The sequence below is a fragment of the Muntiacus reevesi genome, chromosome 8 (assembly GCF_963930625.1).
Source record: "Muntiacus reevesi chromosome 8, mMunRee1.1, whole genome shotgun sequence".
In the NCBI taxonomy this organism is placed as follows: Eukaryota; Metazoa; Chordata; class Mammalia; order Artiodactyla; family Cervidae; genus Muntiacus; species Muntiacus reevesi.
The window spans coordinates 94165723-94191485 of NC_089256.1; the positions used below are offsets into that span (position 1 = coordinate 94165723).

Genomic DNA, 25763 nt, shown 5'->3' on the forward strand with positions numbered 1-25763 from the left:
TTCCCTGCCTCCTGCCTGCCTTCCTCCGGGCGCCTCTTGGGGGCCTGGCGGGGGCGGGTGCTCAGTAGGGGTTTACAGAGCAGCCGTGGCCGTGAGCTGAGCGGGATGTTCCCCGCCTGCTTCTGCCTTCTAAGCAGAGAACTGATTGCACGTTTTATAAACCGTTCGCTCTCAGGGGAAGTCACCCGCGTCCAATGACGGGAAGGACAGGCCCCGGGCCCGCCGAGGCCTGCGCCCGGCCCCGCCGCAGACTTACAGATGGTGGAGGCCCCCGGGCCGTAGGTGTAGGCGGTGCCGTGCAGCGTGGCCAGCTCCTTCACGGCGGCCTTGGCGAGCGCGTTCTGCAAGAGAGCCGGCGGGACGTGAGCGAAGGCATGCGGCGCGCCCCGACCCACACCCCGCTAAGACGGCGAAGGCGGCGAAGGCGGAGCAGTCAGGATTCGGGCTAGCGTCTGGATCTCATGCGGTGCCAGCCCGTTCTGCAGGGAGTTCGCTCACACGATCCACGCGGTTCTGGTGGAGGGATGCCCCCCAGCCCCTCCCCGAGCCCCGGGCTGAGCTTCCGTTCTCGCACACGCAGCGCGTCGTGCTGTGTCGGGACCTCAGCTGCCCTTGCGTTCTCGGCGCCTCCTCCTGCCCGTCTCGGCGCCTCCTCCTGCCCGTCTCGGCGCCCTCTCCTGCCCGTCTCGGCGCCCTCTCCTGCCCGTCTCGGCGCCCTCTCCTGCCCGTCTCGGGGCCTCCTCCTGCCCGGCTCGGCGCCTCCTCCTGCCCGGCTCGGCGCCTTCTCCTGCCCGTCTCGGGGCCTTCTCCTGCCCGTCTCGGGGCCTCCTCCTGCCCGTCTCGGGGCCTCCTCCTGCCCGTCTCGGCGCCCTCTCCTGCCCGTCTCGGCGCCCTCTCCTGCCCGGCTCGGCGCCTCCTCCTGCCCGTCTCGGCGCCCTCTCCTGCCGTCTCGGCGCCCTCTCCTGCCCGTCTCGGCGCCCTCTCCTGCCCGTCTCGGCGCCCTCTCCTGCCCGTCTCGGCGCCCTCTCCTGCCCGTCTCGGCGCCCTCTCCTGCCCGTCTCGGCGCCTCCTCCTGCCCGTCTCGGCGCCTCCTCCTGCCCGTCTCGGCGCCTCCTCCTGCCCGTCTCGGCGCCCTCTCCTGCCCGGCTCGGCGCCCTCTCCTGCCCGGCTCGGCGCCCTCTCCTGCCCGGCTCGGCGCCCTCTCCTGCCCGTCTCGGCGCCTCCTCCTGCCCGTCTCGGCGCCTTCTCCTGCCGTCTCGGCGCCTCCTCCTGCCCGTCTCGGCGCCTCCTCCTGCCCGTCTCGGGGCCTTCTCCTGCCCGTCTCGGCGCCTTCTCCTGCCCGTCTCGGCGCCTTCTCCTCCCGTCTCGGCGCCCTCTCCTGCCCGTCTCGGGGCCTTCTCCTGCCCGGCTCGGCGCCTCCTCCTGCCCGTCTCGGGGCCTCCTCCTGCCCGTCTCGGCGCCCTCTCCTGCCCGTCTCGGCGCCTCCTCCTGCCCGTCTCGGCGCCTCCTCCTGCCCGTCTCGGCGCCTCCTCCTGCCCGTCTCGGCGCCTCCTCCTGCCCGTCTCGGCGCCTCCTCCTGCCCGTCTCGGCGCCCTCTCCTGCCCGGCTCGGCGCCCTCTCCTGCCCGGCTCGGCGCCCTCTCCTGCCCGGCTCGGCGCCCTCTCCTGCCCGTCTCGGCGCCTCCTCCTGCCCGTCTCGGCGCCTTCTCCTGCCGTCTCGGCGCCTCCTCCTGCCCGTCTCGGCGCCTCCTCCTGCCCGTCTCGGCGCCTTCTCCTGCCCGTCTCGGCGCCTTCTCCTCCCGTCTCGGCGCCCTCTCCTGCCCGTCTCGGGGCCTTCTCCTGCCCGGCTCGGCGCCTCCTCCTGCCCGGCTCGGGGCCTTCTCCTGCCCGTCTCGGCGCCTCCTCCTGCCCGTCTCGGGGCCTCCTCCTGCCCGTCTCGGGGCCTCCTCCTGCCCGTCTCGGCGCCCTCTCCTGCCCGTCTTGGCGCCTCCTCCTGCCCGTCTCGGGGCCTCCTCCTGCCCGTCTCGGCGCCCTCTCCTGCCCGTCTCGGCGCCCTCTCCTGCCCGTCTCGGGGCCTCCTCCTGCCCGTCTCGGGGCCTCCTCCTGCCCGTCTCGGCGCCTCCTCCTGCCCGTCTCGGGGCCTTCTCCTGCCCGGCTCGGCGCCTCCTCCTGCCCGTCTCGGGGCCTCCTCCTGCCCGTCTCGGCGCCCTCTCCTGCCCGTCTCGGGGCCTCCTCCTGCCCGGCTCGGCGCCCTCTCCTGCCCGTCTCGGCGCCCTCTCCTGCCCGTCTCGGCGCCCTCTCCTGCCCGTCTCGGCGCCTCCTCCTGCCCGTCTCGGCGCCTCCTCCTGCCCGTCTCGGGGCCTTCTCCTGCCCGGCTCGGCGCCTCCTCCTGCCCGTCTCGGGGCCTCCTCCTGCCCGGCTCGGCGCCCTCTCCTGCCCGTCTCGGCGCCCTCTCCTGCCCGTCTCGGCGCCCTCTCCTGCCCGTCTCGGCGCCTCCTCCTGCCCGTCTCGGCGCCTCCTCCTGCCCGTCTCGGGGCCTTCTCCTGCCCGGCTCGGCGCCTCCTCCTGCCCGTCTCGGGGCCTCCTCCTGCCCGTCTCGGCGCCCTCTCCTGCCCGTCTCGGCGCCTTCTCCTGCCCGGCTCAGCTTCCCGGGCCTCATGCAGGGCGTGACCTAGAGGCCGTGTGTGCCTGCCAAGGCGCTTCAGGCGTGTCTGACCCTATGGACTGTAGCCCCGCAGGCTCCTCTGGTCCTGGGATTCTCCAGGCAAGAATACTGGAGTGGGTTGCAATTTCCTTCTCCAGGGGATCTTCCCCACCCAGGGAGTGAACCCGGATCTCCTGCATTTTAGGCAGACGCTTTACCGTCTGAGCCCCCAGAGTGGACAATTCCAAGCAGGAGTGTAGTTCCAGCGTGGGAGATTTTTTTAGCGTGAAAAGTTAGAGAACACTCCGCTTATTTCAAAATGCAGAAGATTTCAATCCCAGAATTAAGAAAAGTACTATGTGCTAATTTATTTATTTTTTCTTGGAAGCAGCATCACCTTATTGCCCTCCTGGCCCCTACACCCGGTTCCTCAGGGAGAAGGCTCTGCCTGCAGCCCCTCCCGATGTGCTAAAGTCTCCGGTGTGTGCTGAATCACTGAAAAGCAAGGCTTGACTTAGCTGTCTGGAGAATACAGATTGGTGGGTCTGACTGTTTACGGCAGGAGAATTAGACATAATTCATTCTGGCTATGAAACTAGCTGTATTTCATACTTTGGCAATAATGATCTTGTACATATCCCTGAAAAACTGTGAGGTTGGTGATGACATCAGAATAATTCCATTTTTAAAAAGTAGGAACTTCCCTTACTCCTTGCTCTAATATTAAAACTAGTTTAGTAAAGTCTTAAGTTAAATTGATGAGGGCGTGACTGTAAGATTTTAAGAATTTCAGCTCCCAAAGCGTGAATGCTTCACCAATCAAGTGGTAAATTTGAAAATTTAAAAAGAATTATAAATCATGATCTAAAGCCTGATTTTCTGGTCTGGTCCACTGAAATGATGCAATCCGTTTCTTGGAACTAACTTATTAGAGTTTTGAGACAGAAACTTGAACTCGAATTTCAGGGTTTCACTTCCCCTTCTTCCAAAATGGTAAAATAATGCGTGCTTTCTCATCCTATGTGAAATGTTTCCTGTTGTGATCCAAAGGTACTGTCCGTTGTTTAATCTTATTCTAACCAGCATACTAGACTTTGGTCTTCTCTCCATCCCTTAGTATAGGGTCTATTGCAAATTGAAATCAGAATACTCTGCAAACATTACACAATTCTCAGAACACATTTAAAACATCTTTTAGAGATGCGAAACATGGTGAGGTACTAGGGGTTTTTTTGCTAGATAACAGCATGTGGTGGTTTAATCACTAAGTCCTGTCTGACTCTTGGGACCCCAAGGACTGTAGCTGGCCGGGCTCCTCTGTTTTGTGGGATTCTCCAGGCAAGAATACTGGAGCGGGTTGCCATTTCCTTCTCCAGGGGGTCTTCCCAACTCAGGGATTGAACCTGGGTCTCCTGCATTGTAGGCAGATTCTTTACCGACTGAGCTACAAGGGAAGCCCTAGATAAATCGCGTATTTCCTACAATTCTACAGTTTCCTTAACTTTTGATTCAACTAAGGAACTTTCTATTGTTTATTTTTCTGTAAGGTAGAACCTCTGATCCTAAAGAACTCTTATTCCTTCTCTAGCTGCCTTCCTCAGGCTTTTCTTCTGTTCTGCTTTCCAACCCCACTTTAAGCCTTGAATTCTTACTTTTGGTTAGTAGAAATAAGATTCTAATAAGTTCCAGGCATGTAATGTATAGCATTGTGACTGTAGATAGCAAGACTTCATTGAATACATGAAGATGGCTATGAGAGCAGAGCTTTAGTGTTCTCACCGTAACAACAAAATGACAATTATGTGGGATAGCGAGTATGTAAATTAATTAAACTTTTTGCAGTATTTACATTATCAAATCATCACATTGTGCACCTTAAATTTAATTTGTTTTAGCTCCATGAATCTGGAATAAAGGAAATTCTTTACGATTAGTTCCAAATGTGGAAAGTTATGATGACTTTAGGCGATTTAAGACAAGATCATCGTCATTATCTCTTGATCTCCTGCATGTCAGATGACCTTAAGAGTCTCTGTATTTTTATTGGTATAATGTAATATTTGAGTTATCTGGCAAAATCGAAGAGGCTTACTTGTGATCTGTTATCTCTTTTGATTTATCAACTTCTCCATTTAGTCATAACTACCATTAGGGCCACATAAAAATGTTTGGTTTCCTTTCCTCAAAGAAATAAGCAAGTGCTATCTAAGCCTTCAGAGACAACTTTTGCAAACAGCTGCTCTGCCTCCAATGCCGAGGTCACACCTAAGATCGACGTTAACTTAAAACAGCTGCTACTTTGCTCTTGTCACGGGTGCCCATTGAAGGAGCATTTGGTTTGTGTCTCAGCCTTGGCTTTCCTTGTCCTCAGTTGCTCTGTCATCTTGCTGTCTACCTCCTCACTCACCTTCTGACCATCCCCGCATCACCGCATCCTTGAATGGCTCTCTCACCTTCCCGCATGAAGCCTGGCCATGCATCGTTTGCCACGCATCCCCACCTTCTCTCCAAGCGGAGTCGCTCTGAGCTGCTCCCATCCTGCTCCCTGCCTCTCCTTACCTCCATGGCTGTGGGTGTCCTCCCCTTGTAGGAGTCCTCTTGCCCTCTGTGTTCACACGGGGAATTGCTGCTGTTCTTCCAAATTCAGCCTAATGTCACCTTCTTTGCCAAGCCGCCCCCGGCTCTGTAAGGAGCAGCAGCGAGCCCCTCTTCCTTGTGAGGGCTCAGATCTGCATAAGAGTTCCTGTCACCCTGTGCTGTCCTCGTTAGCTTTGCATCTGTTTGTCCCTCAGTGGAGCTTTGGGAGGGGTGGTGGGGGGGGAGAAGGATTCTTGGCTGTTCGTTTTGTATCCTTAGAGATTGCATAGCACCTATCACATGGTTGCTTGATTGCTTCTCTTCCCAGGGCTTCAGTGGGCATGGTCAGTTTGGGGGTGCAGAGTGCTGGGCTCTCCAGAGGCTGGACTGTGACCCCTGCCCCTCCCCGCAACCTGGGTGGGGATTGAGGATGCTTGTGGGGAGAGTAGTGGTACCATGGAGCGGTGGTTGATGGGTTAGTCCATTTAGACATCGACCTCTGCTATGCACTTAGCTTATTTCCTTTCATAAAAAAAGCAGAGTCTGTGGACCCTTTCTTTCAGCCCCTCTAAGGCCAAGAGACAAAAAAGTCAGAACAGACATTAATCAACCAAAATGTCATATTTTAAATTCCAGTTATGGTAACAAAAATCTCTGGAATCACTGTGAGTCTTTTCTTTTGAAGAGTTCAAATACTTTCACAAATGTTACTCATTTATCTTCCCAACACTATCTGTCCACATTTCATCAACACAGAATTTTCTAGCAGAATGGAATGCCACGTGGGGCAGCATGCTTGGTGAGAAGGTTCCAGCCGAGCTGGATGGCTGACCCCTGGCTGTCAGGAATGGTGGAGAGGTGATTCCCGAATTTGCTAGAATATTGGAGAAGGTAACTCCTTTTCCTTGTACATTTCTGTAAAAGGGACTGAGACAGCTGACAGAAGTCCAGCAGAAACAATTGTATATCAGAGACCATGATTCATCTCTTGAAACTCTGATTAATGACACTTTCTATATAACCTGTTGTTTAACGGAGACCTTATGTCCTCAATGGGTTCAACATAAGAACTAACATTTACATAAAACCTTAGACTTTACAAAGAGCTCTTGCTAAGAGCTAGATATTTTTATCCCCATTTTACAGATAAAAGAACTGAAACTCAGAGGGGATGAAAGAATTTGCCCAAGGCCATGCAGCCCTGCAAGTGGCTGACTTGAGCTGGGTTCTTCTTGCTTTAAATCCCGTGCTCTTTTCCACTTCTCCTTGTGGCCTTGGAATACTTCAAAAGAAGCGCTGCTCGAGCTGGTTTTACCAATTGTAAAGAACAGAAGGAAGCTAAATATAAACCAGCCTGAGAGAAAACTTTGCTTTTAGTCCAGGCCAAACATGGCCAGCCTTTATTCATCCTTAGTTAGGAGTTTTCCTAGCACATCTTATGCATGCTTTCTTTTGTCACTTGTCTTCTTAAAAAGAGGCCTTGGTCACATAGCAAAAGACAGAGTCTAAAATGTCACATCTGAGTCAGAGCCCAAGGGACAGAGGGCCGACTCCTGTAACGTCCCCCCAGGCTCTGAGCTCCGGGGGTGCTGGTGAGATGAACGAGGCGGGGGTGGCCTTTCTCAGTGACCTGCATGCCCACGCGGCCCGTGCTCAGGCGGCCCCCGCCTCACGCCTGTGCTCAGGGCCCTGACCGCGACCCCTCGTGCACAGCCCGCCGCCTCTTCTGAGCTTCCCCCGGCCCGTTCGCACAGTCCCGGGGAGCAAGCGCCCCACGCTGGCGCTGGGGTGTGCACCAGCGCAAAGGAGATGTGCTTCAGAACTTGGTTTCTAAGTTCAAGTCCTGAGTTTAACCGTCCCTCTGGGTGAATACATGTGATAATGGGAACCTCAGAATGGTCGGTCGCTGCAGTTTCCTTCCTTCTGTGCTGAGATCCCGGGTAACCTCCACCCAGGGACTGGTGAGGAATTGAACTTCTGTAATTTTGGTGCAAGGGGAGAACCCCCTGGGGCCTCCCAAGGCAGGGACTGAGGAGAAAGCCTACGGGACCTGAAAAAGCAAGTATGCTTCTGAGGAAAAGGAGGAGAGTTACCAAGTGCGGGCTCTGACTGCAAAGCCTTGAGGTGGGGAAAATAGACCAGGAGTAGGGAAGGGTCTGCTCTAGGGGAGTGGAGCCTGTCTGTCCTGGCAGACCCCGTGGGGAGCGTGGCGATGCTTTCACTGATGTGAACTGAACTCTTTCTGGGCTGATCTAAATCTGTGTTTTTTAGCTCTTTAGAATTCAAGTAAAACGTGAAGCATGAGTCAGCTGAAGCTGGAAAGCCCAGAAGTTTTCTTTTTTGATGGCACTGTTGCTTCTTCCAGGTAAATGCCGTGTGATGGGGATGTGCTGTCTTGCACTTCAGCTTTGCAGAAAATTGTCAACTGCGTGTGTGGAGGTGTAAGATCCTGTGAAAAAGCCAGGGACTTTGGCCAGGAATGAGACTTTCCTTATCTTTGCTTAAAGCGGAGTTTCTCAACCTTGGTGCGTTTGACAGGTGGGCTGGGTCTTCCTGTGTGTGGGGGTGAACTGTGCATTGCAGGGGCTTGATCAGCCTCCCCTGGCCTCTATCCACTGCATGCCAGGAGCACTCCCACAGCTAAAACCATCAAGCCCCGCCACCCCAGTCAACATTGCCAAGTGTCCTCTGGGGGAAGGGAAGGAGGCACAATCAGCTTAAAGTCAGATAAAAGATGTAATTATGTTAAAGAAGAAAGTATTGTAGAGAGAAGGAGTGAAAGAGAAGACAGCTGGCTTTCACAGTGCTCTGCCTGCCTTACTTTGTTCTCCTCTCCTGACCAGAGCACGAGGCCCCCTCAGGGCCGCTGCTGGATCCCTCCTGCTCTGAGAACACTTTGCCTCCAGGGTGGCTGGAACCAAAGGCAGCCTGTTGCATTTAAATTTCACGTAAACAATGAAGATTTTTCCAGTGAAGTCTGTCCCATGCGCTATTTGGAACATACTTAAACACTAAAAAATTATTTGTTGTTTATCTGAAATCAGATCTAAGTGGGAACCCTGTATTCGACCTGGCAGTTCTGTTCATCAGGTCACTGGCTCCAGGGCCTGCTGTGTGTGACGCAGGGCTCATTCTGACATCGAGGTCCCTCCATCGTCCGGTCACTCTTGCTTCCAGAGAACACTCATAAGTAGGCAGGCTGAGCCCTGTCCACTCCCTTCTTACCACAGAGCCCCGGTTTCTGCTGAGCACTTAATAGGTGCTCAGTAGAGTTTCTGGCAGTTGCCTTCTGAGTCACCAGACCCTGCAGGAGAATTTTAACAGGCCAGGAAGCCACTTTAAAAATGGCAAATCAGCAACTGTCTCTCCAGTCAAAGAACTTCTGCAGTTGTCATTTAAAATTCTTTTGCCTTATAAGTGAGATTAGAAATTGTGAGAAAGCTCCTGAAGCAAATGTGTGCTTCGAGTCCATCTGCCTTGACTGCCGGCAGCCGGCCGGCCGGCCAGGCTCTGACCCTGTTGGCCTCGCGGTGAGTCAGGGGCTCGGTGACAGCTGCGTAGGGCGCGCTCACGACCTGGTAATTGCCCACCTCCTCATCACAGTATTTCTTCCCTCTGATATTTATGTTTATCTCTAATCATAGTCTTGGTTTATGCTCACATGCTTGAGTAGAACAGTGGGTTTCTATCTTGGTGGCTCATTAACTAAAATTTTAATGAAGAGGTAGTGAGATGTCACTGGGCTAGATGGTATTAGAGTTGAGAAATGGATTTCTATCTTTTGGTCAAGGTCAATAATTTTCCAGAAACTATTAGCCTGTCCTATCTGTCCTGGTTTATGCATGGATACCCATGGAGGGATGGGCCAGAATCATAAAGACAGGGCCCTGAGAAGTCAGGGATCTCAGTTGGCCGGTGTAAAGCCTTAGCAGTGTCCAGGGTTAGAAGTAATAATGGCGTATTTGTGGGATAAAAGACTTTATTTAATGAAAGATCTTTGGCAAACCGGCTATATGGGGCACCAGCATAGACCACGGTCATTCAAATCTGTGTGTGTGTGTGTGTTTGGGAATTGGGGCAGTCTAGAGCATTCTTCTGTGTCCACTAGCTCCATGCCCAAGTCTGCCGCTATTCCTGGTCTTGGCTCAGCTAAGCCTTCATTGTCTAAGTTGGAAAATGAGAAAGCAGAGCCAGAGAAATTTCAAGGTTCCCACTTGAGAAGCTCTGTTCCTGCTTTTCAATTTAGAAGTAGTATTATAGTAATAATTGTTATTAACAGTGCCATGTAGCCCTCTTTGGGAGGAAAGTAGACCAAAGATTCTGAGATTCTCTATGCTCAATAAACAGAAGGATATGGATTAGTTTGGGAGCCTTTTTAATTATGTCTTCTAGTTTTTCTTTCCTCTGATGATTAAGAGGTCACATAAGTCAATATTTCATTACCCTTTAGAATTTTGGAGCTGTAAGTATATTCTTTTCTGAGTCTTAAAACTTTGTTTGAAGATAGTGATAGATATATATTGAAGTCAATACTGAGATTGGACAGTTTATGAAGCCACTTGAAAACTCACAGTACGTTTTGTATTCTTTCTTTAAATAATTATAGTGTGTGTAAAAGCAGTTCCCTGTCAGGAAAGCATATGCATGTAAGATGCACTTATGTTTCCTCAAACTTTTTACTCATCTGCTGGAGATATATTTTTTGGTAGCCTTTGTAATGCATACTATTACTTCTGTACTTTTATTTCATTGGTCTTTTGCCTTCTCATCTCTGCCTTTTTTCCCCCTGAAGGTTGTCCTATGATCTGAGTAACTGTCATGTAATCTCTATGTAAGATCTTTCAGAAATGCAGCCATATACATTTTTATCACAACTCTGATATAAAAGGATTGCTGCTTATGGTATGTTCTAACTTTGGACTGAAACTGCTAATGTTTCTGTCTAAAATAATTTCCTTCTGATTACTTCATTGAAGCATATTTTTTTGCTACAAATGTGATCTTATAAGTTTTAGATGTATAAAGAAAAAGAATCAAATATATGCTAAAATCTGTATGACAGAATCTGCTTTGCATTGCTTTAAGAAAATCTAAGTTATCTAAAATGTAGTGTGGTACCAATAATTCATGTTATTAATCTTTTACTATCTTTTGTTTTCTAATAGTAGGGTCATTTTTTTCTCTAATTGAGAATTAATGTGGAGGCACTAGATTTGGGTGGAACATTCATCTTTCTAGGTCAAGACTTTTACTTTTTTAAAAAAATTGATATCTTTATTACAAATAAAAACCATGCAAAAGCCAGTATCTTTCTTACTGAGAGACTCCAATTCCCATTTGGCTATACATATGTTTGTCTAACACTGTCGCTCTAAGTTGTTCTAGAAAAATGTTCTTAGAAAGTAAGTGAATTGGTTTGATACAAATGAAGAAAATGACTGAAAGGATTTCTGGTTAACTGCTCAAATGATTTACATTATTTTGGGGTGCCACATCCCAAATGAATCAAATAATCAAATAATATGAATCTCAGATGTTTCTGATGGTAAAGGAGTTAGTTGTTAATATACTGTATATTGTATATTGGCAATATACAAGGCTGTATATTGTCAGCCTGCTTACTTAACTTATATGCAGAGTACATTATGAGAAACGCTGGGCTGGAGGAAGCACAAGCTGAAATCACGATTGCTGGGAGAAATATCAATAACCTCAGATATGCAGATGACACCACCCTATGGCAGAAAGCGAAGAAGAACTAAAGAGCCTCTTGATGAAAGTGAAAGAGGAGAGTGAAGAAGTTGGCTTAAAACTCAACATTCAGAAAACTAAGATCATGGCATCTGGTCCCATGACTTCATGGCAAATAGATGGGGAAACAATGGAAACAGTGAGAGGCTTAATTTTTTTGGCTCTAAAATCACTGCATATGGTGACAGCAGCCATGAAATTAAAAGATGCTTGTTCCACGGAAGGAAAGTTATGACCAAGCTAGACAGCATATTAAAAAGCAGAGACATTACTTTGCCAACAAAGGTCCATCTAGTCAAAGCTATGGTTTTTCCAGTGTTCATGTATGGATGTGAGAGTTGGACCATAAAGAAAGCTAAGCACTGAAGAATCGATGCTTTTGAACTGTGGTGTTGGAGAAGACTCTTGAGAGTCCCTTGGACTGCAAGGAGATCCACCCAGTCCATCCTAAAGGAAATCAGTCCTGAACATTCATTAGAAGGACTGATACTGATGCTGAAACTCTAATACTTTGGCCACCTGATGAAAGAACTGACTCATTGGAAAACAGCCTGATGCTGGGAAAGATTGAAGGCAGGAGAAGAAGGGGACGACAGAGATGAGATGGTTGGATGGCATCACCGACACTATGGACAAAGTTTAAGTAAGCTCCAGGAGTTGGTGATGGACAGGGAGGCCTGGCGTGCTGCAGTCCATGGGGTTGCAAAGAGTTGGACATGACTGAGTGACTGAACTGAACTAAACTGATTTAAGATGCTAGGCAAAAGTTTAGTCATAGAAAAAAAATTGTTGGAAATTAACTTTTAAATCAATCTGTGTGATATAAGTGCAAATAAGTTTTGTATCTTATCATGCTAAGTATGCATGCATGCATTGTATCACATATCTTATCATGCTCTAAAAAGCATAGGAAATAGCATGTCCTTTTCCTTGAATTTATTAGATTTGTGGTTATAAATATAAACATCCAAGGTAAGATTATTTTGTAGTTTGTGTTTTCTTTTTGAGAATTCATTATGAATATTTTACTTTTGTATAGTTCTGTTTCACTTCTTTAGAATTTAAAAACAATATTGAAGGATAGAATTTCTAGTATGTATTTTTTTCTATTGCCTCTCTTTCCTTGACTTTAAATGGAGAAGTGATTTTTAGAGAAAAGTATCAGGGTATCACAGTCTCTGGAGGGACGTAGCAAGAATTTTTCTTGAGATTCTAAAGGTAGAACTAACTTGATTCTTTTTTCTAAATGGCAATTTATAGACTTTTAAAGCAGTCCAGATACTAGGTTTTTATTGTGTGGAGTCAATGGGGCAAGAAAGTTTTCATTGCTAAAAGAGTTTAAACTTACTCCTCAAATAAGAAGTATTGCAACATTGTGAAGCTGTTCCATTCCGAAGAACACAACTCATGCAGCTCAATTCCAGAAAAATAAAAGACCCAATCAAAAAGTGGGCCAAAAAACTAAACAGACATTTCTCCAAAGAAGACATACAGATGGCTAACAAACACATGAAAAGATGCTCAACATCACTCATTATCAGAGAAATGCAAATCAAAACCACAATGAGGTACCATTACACGCCAGTCAGGATGGCTGCTATCCAAAAGTCTACAAGCAATAAATGCTGGAGAGGGTGTGGAGAAAAGGGAACCCTCTTACACTGTTGGTGGGAATGCAAACTAGTACAGCCGCTATGGAGAACAGTGTGGAGATTTCTTAAAAAACTGGAAATAGAACTACCATATGACCCAGCAATCCCACTTCTGGGGATACACACCGAGGAAACCAGAATTGAAAGAGACACGTGCACCCAATGTTCATCACAGCACTGTTTATAATAGCCAGGACATGGAAGCAACCTAGATGCCCATCAGCAGATGAATGGATAAGGAAGCTATGGTACATATACACCATGGAATATTACTCAGCCATTAAAAAGAATTCATTTGAATCAGTTGTAATGAGGTGGATAAAACTGGAGCCTATTATTCAGAGTGAAGTAAGCCAGAAAGAAAAACACCAATACAGTATACTAACACATATATATGAAATTTAGAAAGATGGTTAACAATATGAGACAGTATATGAGACAGTAAGAGAGACACGGATGTGTGGCACAGTCTTTTGGACTCTGTGGGAGAGGGCGAGGGCGGGGTGATTTGGGAGAATGGCACTGAAACATGTAAATTATCACATGTGAAACGAATCGCCAGTCCAGGTTTGATGCAAGATACAGGATGCTCGGGGCTGGTGCACTGGGATGGCCCAGAGGGATGTGATGGGGAGGGAGGTGGGAGGGGGGTTTCAGGATGGACACATGTACACCCGTGGCGGATTCAAGTCAGTGTATGGCAAAACCACTACAATGTTGTAAAGTAAAATAAATAAATTAATTAAAAAAAAAAATAAAGAACACTTTAAGCTTTTCTGTTAGCGTTAGTCTTTTAGTGTTTATATATTTAAAGCTAGTTATTAAGCAAACTGGATATATTAGCTATTGTTACATTTAATGTGGCTTATAATTTTAGCTTTAATATTTTATTTAGTAACTCATTGGTGCTTAGTTTTTATGGCTTCGCCTTTTTCCCTTTTGATGTGGTACAGTTTAAACATATTCACATGAATTAAGCAAGCAACGTACCCCCACTTCCTCTCCTCTGGTGGCCAGATATCTAGGACTGAAATGAGGAGCTGTCCACACTCATCTCTGGGACAGCAGGCCTGTGAGCACCCACTGCGGAGAATACTCACAGACTGAGCATTATTGGAAAACTGAAATATTTAATGGTTCCAACTAATGATGTTATGCTTTTGTTTTTTGGCTACAGATAGGGAAAATGGGAAGCATTTTGAAAAATAGCATTTTTTTTTTTTTTTTTTTTAAAGAAAAGGACCTGGCCAACTATTAGCTATCAGTTTTCTAAAAGGTTGAGTTATTTTTCCAGTTTCCTCTTCACAAAATATTTACAGCATTACTTATTTTATTTGGCCTCTAAAAGACTGAATCTGAAAGTACAAAACAACAATTACCAGTTGATTAAGTTTTGGGTCTTTGAATTTATGCATTTAGGTAAGCCAAATGTCTATGTCATTTTCTAAGTGGAATACTTTATTTTTTGGCATAAGTCAAATGCTTTAAATCTTATACTTGTTCTTTTAGATCATTGGTTCCAACTTCTGATAGTCAGATGTTCATAATTAAAAAAAAGTCGTTGAAGGATTCACATATGCTTATTTTTTAAAAAAATATGCAGATATACCATATTTAACATGAATATTATTAAACTCATTATTTAACTTTTCACATGGTTGTATCTTGAGTCTCCAACAAGATTGCTAATTTTTGAGGCAGGGATACTTAATTTTTCATCATATCTAGTAAAGACCTATTCACATCATTTGTTCATTGATTGATTTACATCTGTGTCTCACCTAATCCAACAGTGAAATAGGCATTTTAGGATCTTATCACTTAAGTCAACATCAACCAGATATGCGTAATTCCTATTAACATCTGCCATACTCTGCCTATGTATGTCAAATCCAGTTCGAGGCAGCTTAAAAACATTAACTTTCTGATGAAGATTATGTGTGAAGTGAAGGAACTTTGTTGATTACCCCACATGCATCTGAAATCATATGTGTCAGTGTTGTGGTGAAGCAGGAGGAAGTGGAACTCTTGTTGTTTGGAAGATTAGTGAATGAGCCATATGTTGTGGATCATTCTCTGCATGAAAACCATATTTCTTCTAGCCAGTATATCTAGCCAGTTTCAGATTCCTTGTAAATCTGTTTTACTTCTGTTACCAAAGGTCAACCATGGACCTTCCAGAAATTGTATAATTGTTTTTCCCCAGGAACAGACTTGAACAAAAAAAACCAAAAACTCAACAGCAAAATACTGTATCTGCTACCATGATGACTTACCAACTCAACGTTGTTTTTGGGGAGTTTGTAATCATAGGAGTAAGGGTAGAGCATCATCTGAGAGTAGGAGTGGATTGTCAGGTATGCTTTGATGGAGGACAGATGGCTGCGGATGAAATTAGCCACGGCCTTGGTCTCCTTTTCAGACTCTGCAGCAGATCCACAGTACGTTTCATCGCAGGGGTTTGTAGAGGCACCAATAACTGGAGAAACATGATGCTGTTAATGGCAAGTGGTCATCTACTGATGTTCCTACAAGGCGTGTTTCAAAATTTCAAACAACAAAAAATTAAGTTGTTTTCACAAGAGTTTTTACAATCATCCCATGTATGTGTACATTATAAAGTACATATACTTTTAGTTACAAGATTATGATGCTTTTAAGCTAACAGGGTAAAAAGTTGCATGTGGAATTACCAACATGTCCCTGTGTGCATGTGTGTGTATGCTCAGTCTTGTCTGATTGGGACCCCATGGACTGTAGCCCGCCGGGCTCCTCTGTCCATGGAATTTCCCAGGGAAGAATACTGGAGTGGGCTGCTAGCTCTTCCTCCTTGGGCCTTCCTCTCAGGGATCAAACCCACATCTCTTGCGTCTCCTGCATTGACAGGCAGACTGCTCACCACTGGTGCCACCTGGGAAACCCTAATGTCCCTGCGTAGCACCAAACGATGGGGCCAGTATAGTGTAAGGAAGCTAGTGAGGAGGGGACAAACACCCATGGGAAATTTCTGTGCTACTGTAATCATTTGCTGAGAGTTGAATCACAAAATTATAATTCTATCACATTTTTATTTAAATAATTGCTTGAATAATTATTTAATGATGACTTCCTCTAGGTTGTACATCCCACGAATAGTAAGATTATGTCTGACTTGTTCATCTTATGTTTCCAGCGTCTAACACAGCTGGGAACACAATAGAATAGGCAATGCATCTTTACTGACTGAGTATATAAACTGTTGATTGTCTGTGCTTTTAGAAACCTGGAACTTGAAAGTATAAAATCTTATAGTCTTTCTTGTTTGTGACACTGTTGCGTTTTCCTGTTATTTTACTTCCTGTGCTTTCCACGATGCAAGCGAAATGGTCAGCCTGATACTTACGGCACCAGCCAGCATCAAAGTTTCTGTTGAGGTCTGTGCCTATGCAGGTAGATCCAGCTTTGGTGGAACGGGTCTTTCTCCACATGCGGTTCTGAAAGTGCAGTGTGTGGTTAGGACAAGTGTAGCAGAATGGCTAATTTTAATTTCATCAGCCCCTCTTCGTATTGGCTCTTTTACCGTGGTCCAGGTGTAGATGTAGCCGTCAATGTTGACCACAGGCAAGACGTAGAAGTCTAGCTTGTCGAGGAATTCTGTCATGTGGATCTCATGTCCATAGGTCCGAACAGCCTGTGTACAAATTGCAAAGCAGAATTTTATGGAAAATGGTATGCATTGTGCACTGAAATTTACATAGCCTGGACAAATGTTGACTCTGGTAACAAAAGTGGCTACCGTTTTTGAGGTAGAGATTATTAATATTGAAAAAAAGCAAATAGCAAAGTATTACTAATAGTTTTGTTTAAAATAGCTTCCGATTCTCTGTTTCTAAGTACTCTATTTTATCCACACATAGCTCATTTAGTTATTATTTTTATTTCAACTTTTTAAAGATGGGCAAAATTGTAATAATATGAAAGACTTTTAAAGAACATAAATGCTTGTTTCCTTTGAAATAATAATTGCAATACCTTTTTTTCAAAGTTAGTAGGATATGAGAGTAAGGCCTATTCCTACTAAGTAAGAAGTGTCTGTGGATGGCTTTGCATGTTGCTTATATTATCATCTAGAGATTTGTTTAATTTTGATGAAACTTCCTGTCTCACTAGAGGAAGTGTCTGACATGGAAGAAGAAGGAAAAGGTCTCCCACTGTGAAGTGAGATCACTCTGATGGGTTTTGGAGAGGTTCTCATTAAATTTCCAAATTTCATGATGAAGGAAGTCTTCTTACTCCTTTTTCTTGAGAAAAAGCTCTGTTAAGGGTCTAGCTCTTCCTGCTAAGTGATGTGGACACTTATGTATGAATGAAGGAGCTTATACTGATTTATTATATTCCCTTAGTCACAGTTCCTCACCCCCAGGATCATATTAAATTTACCTTCAGTTCTTCCCTAGGCTTGCTTGAATAGATTTTAAAACATTTAAGGCTTCTATGTAGTAATGGTTTTTAAATACTCTTTGTGGCTCTATACATGTATGTTTATTAAAATAATACATGAGAGAGCAGGTGCTTTTTAAGTTGAAGGAGGTATAAAGTATGTTTTGTTGGTGGTCTATGATTGGAGGTAACCAAAGTAACAATGAAAGTTCTTTATCCTAAAGAGCAGACGGCGAGTGTGCATGCTAAGTCGCTTCAGTTGTGTCTGACTCTTTGCAACCCTGTGGACAGTTGTCTGCCAGGCTCCTCTGTCCATGGGATTCTTCAGGCAAGAACACTGGGGTGGGTTGCCATGCCCTCCTCTGGGGGACCTTCCCGACCCAGGGGTTGAACCCATGTCTCTTGCATCTCCTGCAGTGGCAGGCGGGTTCTTTGCCACTGGTGCCATCTGGGAAGTCCTGTAGATGGTGCAATAACTCACTGAAATTAAATGGTGCCGACTGGACACATGACATGTCTAGAAACCAAGAGCCTAATGAATAGATACAGAAAATGCGTCACACAAAAGAAAGTATATTGTATATCATAACAGTCTCATTTTTAAAGTACTTCAATATTTTAAATGTAATTTTACTTTTGAGATAATTTTAGAAAGTTATAGAAGAGTTGCAAATACAGGGAGTTCTCATATACCCTTCACCCAGGTTTCCCAAATGTTACCATCTTACATAACAATGGTAGAATGATCAAAGTGAAGCAATTAATAACGGTATAAGCTATAGACTTTAACTCAGATTTCACTATTATTTCCCACTAATGTCCTTCTTCTATTGTAGGATCCAGTCTAGGCTCCCACATTGTATTTGGGAGCTCCCATATCTCCTTAGTCTGTTCTTATCTGCGACAATTCCTTTGACTTTTCATTATGACTTTGACATTGTTCATGAGTACTGGTCTGGGTATTTTACAGAAGGTCCCTCAATTTGAGTTTATTTTTTTTACTGATTAGAAGGAGGTTGTTCATTTTGGGAAAGAATACCAAAAAGATGGTTTATCTTCTTGGTGCACAATATCAGGGGTTACATGAAATTGATTATATTTTACACTGGTGATGTTACTAGTGTTGTTAACCTGATCACTTGGTTAAGGTAGTCCCTGCTAGGTTTCTGTACTATAAATTTTACTTGTGTAATATAGTATAATACATTTTTGGGGAGATGCTTTGATGCTGTAAATAACCTATTTCTCTTTAAACTTTTGCCCCATAATTTTTGTATCCACCTGCAGGTTTTCATGAAGTATTTATTATTATGGTGCTCTAATGATGGCTTCCTGTTTTGCTCATTTGTACATCCATTAGCTGTAACTTCTTCTATAAGAAAGAACTGTTCCTTCCTTTTCTTTCTTGACTGAATTATCTTTTTATATCATTTATGGGCTTATGGGTATTTAAAAGGATTTTCACATATATCTTACCTTGACCTTTATAAAGGAGTGAAAAACAGTATCACTTACAGTAGGGGCTCCTATGTGTTATTTTCTTTTATTCTGAAGTGTACATTGATTATTATCTAGCAGATAATGGTCAAGTTAGTGGTTTACCCACAATCACAACTTTTCAATGACCTATTCACTGTACTTAATACCTGTTAGCCTTTTTCCCAAAGGTGGGAGAGAAAATTAAGATGAGTGAAGTTCAAATAAATAGAATTTGCTAACTGTTTTAAAGTTTTGCCTTATCAAGTTTTCTAGGTGACTTTTATAGCTTGGATCTTGGAATTATGATTTTTTTCTGTGCTGCTATTCTCTTTTATTATAACTAACTTATAAGGGATTGATTGAAAAAAAAAAAACACTTTCTACTTTGCTCGGTCAGCAATCGTCCTACCTACTGACCTCTCTGACAAACCACTGGCAAAATGCAGGGGAAATCCACTCTCTGGCATGGAAGCCGCAGTCCATGAAAATGGCAGGCTTGTCTGATCCAGGTTTGCCAACCTATTGCATCAAAAGGAAAAGAAAGACAACGATTCATCACATTCAGAGGTTAGCATTCTCTACCTGTCTGGGCTTTGGACTCCACTGGTGATGCTTGTCAGCAACAAGAGATATATTCCAGGACTAAATTAAATCATAATACTTGCACACTGTGTTTTTGCCTGTCGACACTCACAGTGTTTGAGCTGGAGGCTTACATGGCTGTTTGTTATTTTTATTAAGCTTGACAAGCTCGTATTTTCAGAAGATGCTTGATTACTCTGCTTAATTGTACTCACATGGAGGTTATTTTCTATTGCTATTATTAGGTGACATGACCAAGACAACTGGATAAGTAATTAGAAGTAATCATGATTGTTGCTAACATTGTAAGGTTTTTTTCTTTTCTCCCACTTATTCCTTGTCTTTTTATTTTCTTCATTAGCATTGCATGATAAAAATGGCATTAGAGGACAACAGTAACAAATTGTTGATACGCTGTGTAATGTTGTCTGATAGATATGAAGTTTATGAACCTGTTTAGCAAATGGATTGGCAAACAACATCTGGGAGAGGAGAATTTCATCAAGGTAGATGATCATTTACATTGCTTACAGGAATGTGGTTAAATTTATAGGACTTCTCCTATTTTATTGCATTTTTTCCTTTTGGATAAATCAAAATAATGATTTAAAAATTCACACATGATAGAAGAATCTGGGTACTCTGTTTGATTCCCTGAGGGATGTAGGCAGAGAAAGAGTTATAACAATGTTTGAGATGAACACGTCTGTGAAACAGATGTTACTGTGTTAGAATTCATTGATTTAAAGTGCTCAGACGTGGCAAGGTTATGGTTAAAAAGCATTACCTTGAGGAGGTAGATAGTGTTTCCTAAAAATGTAGTTCCGATGGCACTGCGAGAGATGAGGTCTGGGTTTTCACTGGCGACTTGTTCAGTCCATGCCTCGATCTACCGAATGGAACCATTGATGGATTAGTGGGACATTCTCAGTTCAGTTCTCAAGGCAATGTCTGTCTAAATCACGTATGCTTCATACCGTTTCCCATTGGTTGTACTTCTCATAACTGTGTCCAGTGGCACGGACTCTGCTATCAAACTGAGCCTCCAGCATGGGTCTCAGGTTGCTTATCAATACCCTGTAACAAACCAGAGGAAGCGCTCCTGTGAACGTCAGCGTGTTTCCCCGTGACCATGTGCAACAACCCAGAGTGTCTGCTCGTCAGATGCGTCCTCTTCACCTTGAGCTACTTGTCTCAGGAAGCGAGGAGGTCATTGAGAAGCGTACCAGAGGGTATGAGTGAGGCAGGCTCTCCTTTGGCCCAAACTTGTTTGGCTGTCCTTGGACCTTAAATCTGAGAAACGATCTCCTTGCTGTCTGGGGCCCTCTGGGTCAGGGCCTCGGGCTGCCGCACAAAAGCATGCCCTCGAGCATACCTGTGGTCTTTCTCGCTCAGGACTTCCCTCGTTTTAGCACTGAAAGCCCCGTGTCCCAGCAAGAAATTCATTCCCAGGAAAACTGGGACATCCAGTCACCTGAGGCCTTTCTTTAGGTTTTGAGAAAAATACCTTGATGGGTGGAAATTCAGAAGTATTAACAAGCTGGTATTAACAAGCTGTCTTCTTAGACAGAAGAACAGTGAGTTTAAAGTACGAGCTTCCGCGTGTCTTTCTTTTGGCATGTTTAAAGAAGTCTAAGAGTGGTCCTGTAGCAAGGTGATGTGAAAATTGATGGCAGAGGTTTTGAGGCCTGCTATTTCCTAAAAGTGATTCTTCAGGTGGAAGTGTGCATTATAAGAGGCAGGGGTGAAGGTGTGGGTATGTGTGACTGTGTTTGACTTTGTAGCTTCTGAGTGGAAAGTATTTCGAAGGGACAAAATTTTATGAGCATTAATGTCCTTGGTCATAGCACTGTAAACATTATGGGCAGTAGCTAGCTTGCAGAAACTTCTGTCATCCACAGTCAAGCCTTGAAATGTTTTTATCTGACTCGCAGAGAATTGTAGCCGCACATCAAAAGTCTTCTCCTCCGACTGCCCCAAGGGCATTCTGATGAAGTATGTCAGGGACATTCTCTGAACCTCCCTCCAGGTCTCTCCTCCATTTGGTTAACTTGGGCGTGAACTTGCATCCGTTTATGGAAAAATGCAGTAAAGCAATACTAAATGGTATGGATTTCCTAGCAGGAAGGAAACGCTGTCTTAAGGTCTTAACTCTCTTAAGGTAGTATTAAAAAAAAATAAAATGGAAAAGGAGAAGAGTTTCAAATTTATTGTGTGGAAAGAAAATTTCCCACTAAGCACAGCCATCAGTACTTAGTTAGTGTATTCATTTCTATGGCTGCTGTTTGCACAAACTAAGTGGCTTAAAACAACATGAATTTATTATTTTATGGTTTAGAAGTCCAGCAGAGGTCTCGCTGGGGTAAAAATTAATGTGTCCACAGGGATATGCTCCTTTCCGGAAGCTCCAGGAGAGAACCTGATTCCTTGCCCTTTATAGCTTCTAGAAGCTACCCACATTCCTTGGCTGTTTGCCCTGCTCCATCTTCAAGGCCAGAAGCAGCAGCTCAGGTCCTTCTCGTGTTTCTCCACTCTGATTTCCTCTTCTGCCTCTCCCCTCCTCTCTTAGGACCCCGGGACCACCTGGGCCTGGCCCCTGTGACTCCTAGCCCACCAGGAGTCTGTGGGCTACAGGACTGCAGCCCACCAGGCTCCTCTGTCCATGGGACTTTCCAGGCAAGAATACTGACTGGAGTGGGTTGCCATTTCCTGTTCTAAGGGATCCTCCCTGCCCAGGGATCGAACCTGTGTCTCCTACATTGGCAGGTGAATTCTTTACTACAATGCCAGCTGGGAATCCCATTTATTTAGAATAATCTACCTATTTTAAGTTCAGCTGCTTAGCAGCCTTCATTCCATAGCAACCTTAATTCTATCTACATTCTTAACATTTTTTTCACTATTAACATAACACATTCAGATGTTCTAGAGATTGGAACGTAGTCTTTTTTCTTGGGGGGGGACAGTCATTCTGCCTGCTATGGTTAGGAGCAATGATTATAATATTATGATTATAATTTAATTATAAACACCCAAGTTGGATTGTTAGGAAATAGGGTAGAATTAGAAAGAATCTAGAGTTAGAAGTCAAAAGATCAGGGTCATGGTTTTGCCTCATATGTAGATTGGTTTCACCAAAGTCATTTAATCTCTGGGTCTTGCTTTCATAATTTTTATAATGGGCTATTTGGTTAGCTGGTATTCAGTGTCCTTTCAGTTCTAAAATGCAACAACCTGACTCAAATGCATACATCTTGGTCATTTATATCGGTTTTCTCAGTTTATGGAGAAAAGTTAAACTATATAGTAAAGTTGGGCTTCCCTAGTGACTCATACCATAAAGAATCTGCCTGCAATTCAGGAGACCCATGTTTGATCCCTGGGTTGGGAAGATCCCCTGGAGAAAGGAATGGCTACCTACTCCAGTATTCCAGCCTGGAGGATCCCATGGACAGAGGAGCCTGGCGGGCTACAGTCCATGGGGTCACAAAGAGTCAGACATGACCGAGCGACTAACGCTTCACTTTTTCACTTCACTATCTTCATAAACTCCAGGGAAGCAAGCGTCTAGAATAGAGATAGTTTAGGAAAATGATTTTCAAATGTAACTAAAAGCTAAAAACAAACAAAGCCAAAGCAAGCAAAACAAAAACCTTGAAAACTAAAAATCAGTAGGCAGAAACCTTTAAGAAAACAGCTGTATTCCAAGATCATCAATTTGAAAGAAGAAATCCTGCCTGGTAATTATAAGCTTCTCTAACAGAATGGCAAAACTAAAAATATAAGAGGAAATGGTCACTGACATCCACTTTCCCTTTATCAAGATTTTCCATTTTAAGTGAACAAGTGAAATAATCATCTAGGTCACATGGCTTCTTAATGGGTGCCCAGAGAAAAGAAATCATGAATTAATTGCTCCCAGCCTCAGGACATTCAATAGACATTAGTATCTAAGACCATAACCATGGTGATTTCTGACCTACCACAAGCCAGCTCTAAGTGGAGTAGGAAGTAGGGTTTCCACAGTATGTTGCAATATCTTTACTTTTTCATCCAATCTTCAGATTCAAATAATTTGGGAGAATAAGTGACTACTTGGAGGTTGGTGTTTTGTTTGGTACTAAAAGGAGACATTCTGTTAGAGTTATTATTATGTTAAATATTAAGCATTTTCATCAATAATCAAAACAAAGAAACATAATAAAACCAATTAGATTTAAGATGACACCCAAGAGTAAAAGTGTCCTCTAGTAACTTACAAAAGACTATCAGAATGAGGTTGAAATGTGGTGCTGACTTTTGCCTGAAGGTAGGGGATTGACCTTAAATGAACCCTTCCAGCCCTATGATTATTTGATTTTATTAGATTTAGGATAAAGCACTACTTTAGCTATATTACAAAATATTATTACTAAATAATGAGCTTCTATTCCAGGAGATTAAAACAATGCCTCTTAATGTAACAGGGACTGCATTACAGCTCCAAAGTACAGAGGCATGTACACTATTTTATACTTTTATATGTGTCTTTTGTAGTGCTATCCAACTTCTTTTTCTCAAGTATGCATGCAAATTAGATAACAGACTCCCAGCAGAGCAGGAAACACAATGTCTGAGAGGAGAGACATGAGAGTTTTCTCCCCCTTTTAGGTTCCTAGAAATGGAGTGTTTGGTCACTTCCCAAACTACACACCCACTGCCACTGAAGAACATTACTGTGTACTGATTGTTATCCCAGGACACTTTACTATTCAGATCTGCGATATGCAGAAAAATGTTACAGAGAGAGAGCAACAATCAGTCTCTTCCTGGATTGGGTAGGACGTAGACCCACCAAAAGGTTCTGTCAACGTTCAGAACCATAAGCGTGAGATTTACACCATCCAATTCTTAGTCTTTGTATACCTAGGGTGCAACATAAGCATTTAAAAATAGAGCTATTTTTCTGGTTGCACACATTTTGAATTTCTTCCCATGGTAATTCAGAATCTGATTGAAACTACCAACTGATGCAAGTCTTGGTGAAGAGAGCTGGAATCACTGAAAAATCTGAAAAGTTGTTTTGGTGAAACGTCTGCAGTAAATGGTTCCTGTTACATAGAAGTGAAAGTGTTAATCTCTCAATTGTGCCCGACTCTTTGTGACCCCATGGACTGTAGCCGGCCAGGCTCCTCTGTCCATGGGATTCTCCAGGCCGGAATGGGTTGTGGGTTGCCATTCGCTTCTCCAGGGGATCTTCTCAACCCAGGGACTGAACCTGGGTCTCCTGCACTGCAGGCAGACTCTTTACTCTCTGAGCCACCCGGGGAGCCCATTATGTGGAAAAACTGCAAATTCTTGCTGGCAGGAAACCCTCTAAACACACATTAGCCACCATAGAAGGCAATAATGGGATGCCCAGGGATCGCTTGCAGGCCTGGCGAAGATATTGCCGGCGTGCTTCTACAGGATTTCTGGGGACTTATTATTACTTAATATTTAGAAAGTTATAAGCCACTAATGTGCTAAGCAAAAATTAACAAGATCTTAGTCCTCAGAAAACATCTTGTATTCTACATGAGACAGCGTTCATACACAGTTCCCCAAAAGTTTACCCGGTATAAAAGTGCATGAATTTTCTACCTGCTAAAAAGAGACTGATACCTGATTAGAAGCTGTTCTACCACTTTGTGGTCTGGGTAGAATAAGGTCATCAATTTAAGCCACTAGGGTTAGCTTATAGTCTATAGCTTATGATCTTCCTTTTGTTTTTCTTGAAGACTTTTAAAGAAACTGTCATCTTTTTGAATATTATTGAGGGCTCCTAAAGGCTAAGATTTTAGAAGTCCTTCCTAGTGTAATGAAAAGAGCAAAATATCACAGACATGGATCTCAATCACATTTCAAAACTTACTGTGTTATATCTTTGTTTTAAAAAGATAGTCAATTCTTTCAAAACATCCCACCCTCACGTTCTCCCCCAGAGTTCAAAAGTCTGTTCTGTATTTCTGTGTCTCTTTTTCTGTTTTGCATATAGGGTTATCTCCTTAGGGTCACATTTTGACACTTCCCTCAGGCCGAGGCTGATAGCTAAGCAGATAGATAAGTATGATAATGGGGTTAAACAAAACAGTTTCTGTTGACCTTTAAAAAATGTGTAATCTCCCTCTCTATGCAGTAGTACAAAAAGTAAAATGACAGCATTCACAGCGATAACAATGTCAGTGGCAATTTATTTATATATTGTTTAGTTTCATCTGCACAACAGCCCTTTGAAAGTGGTATTATATTTATCTTCACTTCATGAAAATATGATTCTAAGGATCCTTTCTTTATAAAGACAAGTTCAGGAACGTTAAGCAAATTATCCAATGTCACACAGCCAGGAAGTTGCAGACTCAGGATTTCAGTCTTGTGTATGTTTTCCCCAGAGCACTTGCCTGTTACATTTTGCTTCACCACTTCCCCTGATGGAGGTGAAGATTTTATAGGTGATAATTTTGATATCTTTACTGGTATAAATACTAGTCTGTATTTTTAAGACGTAAAAAATAATAGAAAATTTCTGTTAAAATTATGTAGGTCAGTTTATCAAAATGTCATGGAGACTTGTGCTTGTGGTTGGGGATTGTTGAGTAAATATTTGGTGGTTCAGGACTGGAGCTGGAGACGGTCTCTTTG

General features: G+C 44.2%; 1 protein-coding gene across 1 annotated transcript in view; it reads right to left on the reverse strand.

The window, feature by feature from the left end:
• The window catches only part of CPB1 (carboxypeptidase B1), a 36489-nt gene that overhangs the window by 1701 nt on the left and 9025 nt on the right, over window positions 1-25763 (reverse strand). The window contains exons 4-10 of the mRNA XM_065942811.1: window positions 20081-20180; window positions 19891-19992; window positions 18939-19040; window positions 16183-16293; window positions 16006-16096; window positions 14900-15102; window positions 257-341 (exon numbers count right to left, since the gene is read on the reverse strand). Of these exons, the coding sequence (XP_065798883.1) occupies window positions 257-341; window positions 14900-15102; window positions 16006-16096; window positions 16183-16293; window positions 18939-19040; window positions 19891-19992; window positions 20081-20180 (794 nt within the window). The remainder of the gene's footprint in view (window positions 1-256; window positions 342-14899; window positions 15103-16005; window positions 16097-16182; window positions 16294-18938; window positions 19041-19890; window positions 19993-20080; window positions 20181-25763) is intronic.